The following is a 9716-nucleotide window of genomic DNA, read 5'->3' on the forward strand; positions in this document are numbered from 1 at the left end:
CTTAAAAACCCTTTTTCTGCTCTCCCTAACCATAAGTCCTACATTAGAATTTCCTAAAAGCATCGTCAAACCATTATTTCAATGGCTAAGACAAATTCCGATCTCCCTGCCTTAGTCATAACTACTACTGATAAACCTATGGAGCCTTCCGCTCCCACTGAGCCTTCCTCACCTACTATTACTCTTACCGCTACAATCACACGTCACCTAGTTTCCCTTTCTCTCCTTATTTTAGAAACCCTTAAAACTGTTGCTCTGTCCTCCCCATCATCTGAGGCTCCCACCAGTCAAAGACCAAGTGGAGAACAAGGTCAAAACCCTGAGGTCACAAAGAGTTCTGCCATCGTTGCTACCCACTCCATGGTGGCAGTAGTACCATTTGAAGAAGAGAAAAATGTTGTAACCGTATTTGTGGTGTCTACTGATGGTGTACTGCATGAGATCATCTCTTAGAAAAATGAGGTACAAGGTGTGGGGGACGAAGGGGCCATTTTAAATGCTGAAGAGGGTGCACTAGTAGATATTACTCGGTCATCACATGGGAAACCTGATCCCTCTCTAGAGGACCTAGGTCAGGGCTCTCATTCCCAGGACAATTCTTCCAGCATTCGATGTTGTGCCCTTGGAATTGCAAGCACCTGAAATGAGATCCAGTGATGAGGAGGACCTAGATAATGTGGCTCTTGAAGCATTCATAATTAAGCGGAGGGTTGTGTACACCCCTGAATCTGAAACTAAACGACCTACTACTAGGCTTCAAGCTAAGGTGGCCTACAATTCTGCCCTTCAAAAGATAAAGAATAGTATTAAGAAGAAAAGGATAAAGTTGGTGAAAGATAGTGTACCTATAAGTGATGAGGTGATTCCTATAGTAGAGGTGGAAGAGGAAAACCCAGATGAACCTAGTTCACTTGTTAGACGGTCTTCGAAAAAGAAGAAGCCTGCTTCAATAGAGAAGGGGTCAACCTCTAGGTCCAAGATGAAAGAGGTGTTGAGTGAGTTCCTGATGTCTGATGAGGATGTGTTAGTCAAATCCAAGGGAAAAGGAAAATTCAATGGTGAGAAGTCCGGCAAACGTAAGTCTAAAACTTTTGAAGAACCTGGTTCTGTGAAGATAATGAAGTGAAGTCAGCCTTGGATTTGAATGCCTGAGGCATCAAAAAGTTCTGTTGGGTCATACGTTTGACCCAACAATCTCTGAGTTGGCTGGTATGCGCCAAATTCTAGAAATGGTCGAGTTTTAACGATGGGCGCATCTATTTCAAATTGATGCACCTAAGGTATATGAGGATGAGGTACAAAGATTCTTTTCTAGCCTCTTTCCCGTTGAGACTGACCACATTTGTGCTTTGGTCAATGGAGTGGACATCGTGTTCGATGTCAAGTTGCTTGGAGAGATTCTTAAAGTTCCTACAGCTGGTGTGTCCAGTGTAAAAGATGTGTATCAATTTAACATCAGAAATGTCGTGGTAAAAGACAATACAAACCAGAGGGGAACCAGATCCATAAGAAAGCGCTACTCCATGTCTATCAGCTGCTGTTCGAATTGGTTAACAAAGTTCTATTGCCTAGAGCTGAGAGGATGTTAGTGACTTCTAAGTCTGACATGTTCTTGATGGAGCAACTGGACAGTTTTACTCCTATGAGTCTGCCTGCTATTATGATTGAACACATGCAAAAGGTTGCCACCTTCAAAGATGGTAATCATGGCCTTCCTTATGGGTTCCAGATTACTCAAGTGTTCAAATTCCTTGAAGTACCACTGGGGACAGGCAAGGTGGGGACTAGGAAGCAGACTTTCTCACAGATAACTTTGGAAGAATGTGAGTGCATATAAAAAATGGGGAGGGGGGGTAGGAAGTACATCAACCGTCTCACAGCTTATTAATGCTCAAAATAGTGCAACTAAGGAAATTCGTCGGCTTAAGGCCAGGAATGCTATCTTGGAAGGTCAACAAACCCAAGGGGTTCCGGTGTCAAATGATGAAGTAGCTCGCTTGACAAAGGAGAATGTTGATCTTAGGGCGCAAGTAGAGAACCTGAAAGCAGAACTGCTCAATGAGCAAAAGTCGGGAAATGCCCGAATAGACCCCGTTCTCCAAACACTTGCTGCAGCTTCAAAGCCCTTTACTCCTAGTGCCCCCTAAGTACCCCTTCAGTGACCAGTTTCTGGAAATGTTTGTTAAGTTTTCTTTTGTTGTTTTGGCAAATGTTTTTTTTGTGGTTGGGATGAAACACTACTGCTCCCATTTTAACAAGTCCAATGTTGCCTTTCGCTTTTTTTAAAAGCAAAGGCATATTAAAGTTTTACTAATATCAATTCTATCCTTTTTATTGTATCAGTACTTTACTTCTGTGTTTCTATTCTCTATCATACTTGTGTGCACATATGTGGCATGAGTTAGCTTAGCTGGACTTCTTTGTGTTGTTATTCTGTTTGTGTTTTTTAATGATGCCAAAAGGGGAAAAATATATGGCCATCAACTTAGGGGGAACACATGTGTTACAAAAGGGCATAGAGTCAGGGGGAACCTGTGTTCCCCTGTTACTTAATCTGGTTCTTACTACTCTAAATCCACTCTATAATTGTTAAGTTTGTCATCATCAAAAAGGGGAAAATTGATAGGTTTTAAATGTTCTTGCCTTATGTTTTGATAATCTAACAAACCTACTGTTAAGAACCAGATAGGGAACCTGACCTACTCGGACTTTACTGCAAGCTTAACGGATTCCAGCTAAAGGTGAACTGCTACAGCTTCAGGAGCTAGGAACCCAAACAAGGACCTGATACCCTTGTGGTTTCCTCATATCAGTACAAAGTCAATTGGACACAGCTGGAAACGAAGTGACTGCCTGCACTATTTCTACCATACTGCATTGTTTCCAACGCCCACTCATTCTCTAACCAACTAAAATGCTCACATCATTTCAAGTGATGTGATAAAGGTGTACCTACAATGAGTTTATACAAAGCATCACTTGAATGTTTTAGTTTCTCATTCAAGCTTCTTGCCAAAAACAGAGAAATCAATCCTCACAAGCTTGAAGAACAAAGTTGAACGCAACTATAGACCAGTTCCTAAAGTTAACTTGTTGTTGTCCTAGTTGAATTGTAACTTTTTGATTGTACTTATTGTATCTCCTAAAATGCTTAGCTAGAAGCGTTGATTAGGAATCCTCTTGTAAATCCGTAAACTCCTTGATTTTATGTTGTTACTAGGTTTAGTCATAAGCAAAATCCGTTGTAATTGCAGAGTGACAAAGTGGCTTGTGGTGAGAGCATCACAAGTTAGTAAAAGTCTTTGTAACTAGGAAGTCACAAAGTGGCTTGTGGTAAGAGTACCACAAGTTAGTTGAGTAAATTCTTTGTAATGGAGTCATTGCAAAGTGGCTTGTAATAGGTTTTTACAAGTTAGTGAAGTTGAAATCCTACATTGTAGTTCATCATTTTTTTGATCCCCTTGTGTTGGATTTTTCCACGTAAAAATTCTCTGCCTTATTTACATACAGTTTTATTAGCATTCTCAGCAGAATCTAGTAAAGGACCAGGTACTCTACTGTTTGGTGGACTCACACAAACTAACATGCACGTGCCTTGGGAACTCCACCTTGATCTGCCGAGACCGATAATTCCCAATGTCTCGGGACCGGTCATTATTTATACTGTCTTGAAGTCGAACTGTCTCGAAGTCGATCTGTGTCAAAGTCGATCACTGGAAGCCCTCAGATGCCTTGATGCCCGTGAAATCAAGCTGTTGATTTCCACCGTATACAAATAGTCCATGCGTTTTCTAGAACAAAGTGATAGGAAATGATTTTGAGCTCCTACTCCATAAGCATCATCACTATGATGTCAGCCTATCAGATAATTAAATGCCATACTTCAAAAAGCCACGCAAGGGTCGCCATCAAACACAACTATAGAGAAGCCCACGAACCGCTATTGGCTCGTCCTTTCAGCTGCCCATACGGCTCCTATAAATGCATCAATCATTTGATAATTCATACTTTCTCAACATCTTCAAATTTTCAAGGCTAAATCAAACTCCCTTCATATTTTTTTTCTGTTCTTGACCATTTGCCTACTTTCTCAGGAATTCTTTACCATCACCATGGCTAGAATTTCCAAGATAGTTCCTTGGAAAGACGAGGTTGCCTCTTTATCCCGAATATCCAGAGGAAAACCCAAAGTGATACCTACCATCGAGCAGTGCGCTTTTATTGGGTTCGACATGACGAAGGATTTTACCGTCGACAAACCTTCATCTGCACCGGGCCAATGCAAACACGTGTCCCGGTAAATCAGTGTAGTGACTGATGTAAAGAAAGTGAAGAAAGATTGCCGCTGGGGGAAGGCAGTGCTGGTTGAGATCCCCCGCTCTAACGAAAGTATAACGGATAACAAAGTTGGTTTCCTTTATATATATACTTACCGTTCACTCTGGGTCCGGTCAACTCTTCCAACCCTTCTTCCCCGGAGATAGACCCGGTTATTCTCGATTTTTGCAACAAGTACCAAGTGACGCTTGGTCAAATCTATCCATCTTTCTGGAGGATAGTCTACATGATCCGCCACTTCTCTAATGGGTTTGAGGGCGAGACCTTTTCCCTCGACCATTTGATTAGATTGTATAGCCCTCAATTTTATCGAGGTTTGATTAAGCTTCACCATCGATCAAAAAAATCATTTTTCTCGAGCACTTATGAGGACAAGGATCGAGGTGGATGAGCAGGTTCATCCAAGTGAGGACCTCGGGCATTATCCTGACTGGGAGGATGTCATTCCCGTAGATTTGGAATACATAACATAAGTACTTTTCCTTCGAGCATGCTCTGTGATCTTCTTACCTCTCTTTCGAAAAATGATCCCCCCTTGGTTTTTGCAGCTACCACTTGGTACCCCAAAGTGGTTCAGGATCTGCAGGGATGGATCAAGTGATTGGATACCTCATTTTCGTATTCATCTGGTCTTGGCCCAACCTGGCCAAAACACTATGGGTGGCCAAGAACTATGGTAAAATCCTTCTTGCTGCTTTCACTATTTTTTTGCATACTTTTCCCATATCCTTTATGCTGACACATTTCGATCACTATGCTTGCGTAGGCCTTGGCAATGGAGTGCAAATGATACCTCCTCCTTATGGTGAGGAGAAGGCTTTGAAGCTTGACAAAGGCAAGAAGAGGAAGAAAAGCTCGTTCGCTGAGTCCCTGGTGGTGAAGAAAGCTAAGCCCAATAGATCTCGAGCCGAAGCCGAGGTCTCAAGTTCGGCTTCTGGAGTGGGCTCCGATGACGAGGATGATGATGGCGATGATGCCCCTTTGGTACAAAGGAGAAATTCTGGCACAGAAGCTCCCCAAATGTCTGTGCCGAAGGGTACTGAGTTGGGGTCAGCTGAATCGGCTCGAGCCCATGCCTCAGATGGCCTCAAAGAGGGCGCAAGCGCGGCCCCTGAGCCTCCATCTAGTTGACAGCCCCCGCCGAGGAGACCGTTGCTGAAGGTTTCAAAGGGTCTGGGCCCGGAGCTTTTCGGGGGTAGGATTTTCCCCTTGGTGACATCGAAGTCCTGGATGGCCTCAATTTGGGTCCTCAGTTCACGTTCAGGGAGTTAAGGGACGCTCAGGATCCGAATGTTGCCTACGTGGGGGGTCCTCTCAAGGGAGGAGGTGCTTTTGGCAACTTCCTTGATGACGTTGACGATGCCAGTGAGGGCATCGATCTCGATGCTCCTAGCGCCATTGAGGCAGCGGAGAAGTTCCGGCGACAGGTGATGGCTTGTTCATGCATACTTTTTATTTGTCTCAAGTATTTTTCTTCATTTTTCTGACTCCTCTATTTCGCCGTAGTCCAAGGAGATATATGATCATGCCCTCTCTAGGCTCCGAGAGGAGCTTTCGTGCCGTGGAAAGGAGCTCGAGAAACTCGCCTCGGGCTTACAGAAGTCGGAAGCCTCCTCTGCCCGAAAGGAGAAGGAGCTAAGCGAACTTCGGGCAAGCTTGGAGGGAGTGTTTAGGGAAAGGGCCGGCCTCATTGAGCAGGTAGCTTGTTATTCATAAATCCGATCATTGATCCCATAATTCAATGTTTGTTGACTTATCCTTTCTTTTATAGACCGGTCACAAGAATGGGGAGATCCTTGAGCTGAGGAAGAAAAATTAGGTAGTGATCGCGGAATTGACATCGACCCAGGGTCTTCTAAAAAATGCTCAAAAATAGATTGCACGCTGTCTGCAGCCAAATTCGAGGTCGTAGCAAATGTTGCCACTTATCTGAAGGACACCGCTACTGTGAATTAAATAGCCCGAAGTATATCAGAGAAGGCCGAGAAAAAACTGATTCGGGTTGTCACTCACGCTAGTGCAAAGGCTAGGAGGCAAGTCTCAGAGGAAGCTAGTGCCAAAGGTGCCTATCTCTCAACTGAGATCGAGAAGGCCTAAGAATTAGAGGAAAACTGGGAGCTCTTAGTCGCCTTGGATGAAGGCCGCGAAGATGGCTCGGAGGGTAGTGGCGATAAAGAGTAGGCATGCATCGTCTTTGCTTTTCTTCTTTCTTTTTGTGCATGTACTCCCGGGGAACAAGTCTTGTAAAGACGCCCGATGTAAAAATGCATGAGAATCTTTTTGCTTCAAGTTTTTCCATTCTTTATATTCCATCGTGCTTGCAGAGTTAGCCTTCGAATTTTGATGTTGGCTCTTTGGAGCTCATACTTGGAGTAATCAGGGCTCCTGAGATCGGGTTCCATCTCGAAATTAGGTCGATAGCTCCTTTGGGGTCGATGCTTATGATAGCAGGAAAACCTCAAGGTCCCGATACCTCCCAAACTTCGTGCGATAGCAACATTTATGTGACTTGATAGTGGGACCACCGAGGTGGTCCTGCCAGTACATTTCACAAAAAAGGTGACGCTGTCATGGCCAAAATTAATTGGTTTTCTGGGTAGGCGAGCAATCGTTGCCTGCCTTTATATATTCACTTACTTACTTCTCAAATGGAGATTCTGCTATTCCGAGTAACTATTTCTTCCATAGAACTTTGTTCTTTGTGATAGTTCTCTCGTCGTTTCAACTCAAAGCCTTTGCCCAAACCTTCATCCTCCTCTTCCTATTTTACCGTAGCCATGGATGCTACATCGACATCCACCCATGAAGGAGAGGGGAGTTCTGCCTTTGTTCTGTGTTCCGTTGGTGGTACACTGTCGGTACCCGGTGATCGAGCCTCGAGGTGCTTTGTCTCGAGGAAAGACTTTACGTTGGAGAGACCTCCCAATGTTCAAGGGCATCAAGAGCATGTATCGAGGTTCATCTCCTCAATAAGGGAGGAACACCTCGAGATGATTAGAAAATATTGCGGATGGGGAGAAGGAGTGGTACTATAGGTACCTTCCCCGGAGGAGAATATCATGACCCTTATCGAGGGGTTTTTGAGCATGTATATGCATCCTTTTATGTTGGGTCCCCCTGACAGGGTCATGCTTGAGTTCTTTAGGAGATATCAGGTTACCCTGGCGCAAGCTCACCCATCCCTTTGGAAGATAGTTCTGATGATAAGGTACTTTGCCGATAAGGAAGGGCTCGAATTCACCATTAGCCCTCTCGTTAGGTTATATCGATAAGGAGCTATCACACCTTATTTTTAAACCCCGAGGGGACATAAGGGAGTTTTTCCAATTAAAGTGACATTATTCGAAATGAGATTATTTATTTATTGCAGAGTCGCCACTTGGGATAATTTATTTGGTGTCCCAAGTCACCAGTTTTTTTTTTTGAATCCCAAATCGAGGAAATTCGACTTTCCTTTTGAAGTCTGCGAACTAGAAATTCTAAGTAAGGAATTTCGTTAACTCGGGAGAAGGTGTTGGGCATTCTTGGGTTCCGTGGTTCTAACACGGTCTCTTAAACTATAATAATTGGCTTATTATCTGATTTTAATACATGTTTTAACCTATGGTATATTTTAACTTATTAAACCACTTTTAATAATTTTAGGAAGATTCAACGTTATTTAAAATAGGCGTTGAACCACGCCATATGAAATGCACCCATAGTCCACGACACATTTTATTTAACGTTGTTAAGAATTAAATTTGGGTCACATGAAATGTGCACCCGAGGTTAGTAATTAAAGAAAATCAATTTAAAGAACGCGCCTAAAGCAACTACGAGAGTTCAAATTAATAACAAAGTTTGCGAGGGCGATGGAAAATTCAATTGATGGCACACCCCGATTTTAAACAGAAATCCCCAGCAGAGTCGCCAGAGCTGTCACACCTCCTTTTTACCTACACCCCCAGAAAGGGAGGTATGTAAGGGAGTTTTTTCCAACTTAAAGTGTTAATAGAAACGGGATCATTTTGTATTAAAAGATTCAGAGTCGCCACTTGGGAGATTTATGGTGTCCCAAACCAACAAATGATATTTGAGTGCACAAAATCAGCCACCGCTTTTTTGGTTACAGACTTGAACGTTTTAGCCTCCACCCACTTGGTGAAATAGTCGATGGCCACTAGAATGAACATGTGCCCATTTGATGTTGCCGGCTCAATTGACCCAATGACATCCATGCCCCACGTGACAAAAGGCCATGGTGCAGACATTGTGTGCAATTCCGATGGTTGAGAATGGATCAAATCTCCATGCACTTGGCACTAATGACATTTGTGCACGAAACTTATACAATCTCGCTCCATAGTGAGCCAATAATAACCTGCTCGAAGAATCTTCTTTGCCAGCACATACCCACACATGTGTTGTCCACAGACTCCAAAATGTACCTCGGTCATGATAGTTGTGGCCTGTATAGCATCTATGCATCTCAACAATCCAAGATCCGGAGTCCTTTTGTACAAAACCCCTCCGCTGAAGAAAAATCCGCTCGCCAACCGCCGAATTGTTCTCTTTCGATCACCTGTGGCTTGTACCGGATACACCCCCATCCAGATATATTCCTTGATATCATGAAACCAAGGCTCACCGTCAAGCTCTTCTTCTACCACATTACAGTAAGCATGTTGATCATGGACCTGAATATGCAATGGATCAACATAAGCCTTATCTGGATGATGTAATATTAACGCCAAGGTAGCCAAAGCATCAGCAACTTCGTTATGGATCCTTGGAATATTCCTGAACTCTACTAATCGAAACAACTGACAAAGATCATGCAAACATTGCCGATACGGTATGAGTTTTAAATCCCATATTTCCCATTCTCCTTGAATCTGGTGTACCAGAAGGTCTGAGTCTCCCAAGACCAAGACTTCCTCGACACCTATGTCTACAGCCAACCTCAAACCCAAAATGCACGCCTCGTACTCAGCCATGTTGTTAGTACAGTAGAAACGAAGTTGAGCCGTAACAAGGTAGTGATGCCCTGTTTCAGAAATAAGTACAGCCCTTATCCCGATGTCTTTCATGTTAGCAGCTCCATCAAAGAAAAGTTTCCAACCTGTCTCTCCAACTGGTTCCAACTCATCAATATGCATTACCTCTTCATCAGGTAAGTAAGTCTTCAAAGGCTCGTATTATTCATCTACTGGGTTCTCAGCCAAATGATTGGCCAATGCCTGAGCTTTCATCGCAGTCCTAGTCACATAGATGATGTCAAATTCTGTAAGCAAGATCTGTCACTTTGCGATACTCCTTATAGGCATAGGCTTCTGAAAGATATACTTTAATGGATCCAAACGAGAGATGAGGTAAGTAGTATAGGATGACAAATA

The 9716-nt window shown here is 43.3% G+C and overlaps 1 protein-coding gene across 1 annotated transcript; it reads right to left on the bottom strand.

Annotated features, from left to right (window-relative positions):
• Positions 1-8259: 8259 nt before the first annotated feature.
• LOC138889438 (uncharacterized) lies at positions 8260-9479 on the bottom strand. The gene is made up of 2 exons (XM_070172746.1): positions 8903-9479; positions 8260-8276 (listed from the first exon to the last, which is right to left on the bottom strand). Exons 1-2 carry the CDS (start codon positions 9477-9479, stop codon positions 8260-8262), a joined length of 594 nt encoding a protein of 197 aa, XP_070028847.1.
• Between the last annotated feature and the right edge of the window lie 237 nt (positions 9480-9716).

The sequence above is a fragment of the Nicotiana sylvestris genome, chromosome 4 (assembly GCF_000393655.2).
Source record: "Nicotiana sylvestris chromosome 4, ASM39365v2, whole genome shotgun sequence".
Taxonomy (NCBI): domain Eukaryota; kingdom Viridiplantae; phylum Streptophyta; class Magnoliopsida; order Solanales; family Solanaceae; genus Nicotiana; species Nicotiana sylvestris.

Bases quoted from the DNA above. Each gene is read 5' to 3' on its own strand.
- LOC138889438 (XM_070172746.1), bottom strand. From the start codon at position 9,479: ATGCATATTGATGAGTTGGAACCAGTTGGAGAGACAGGTTGGAAACTT.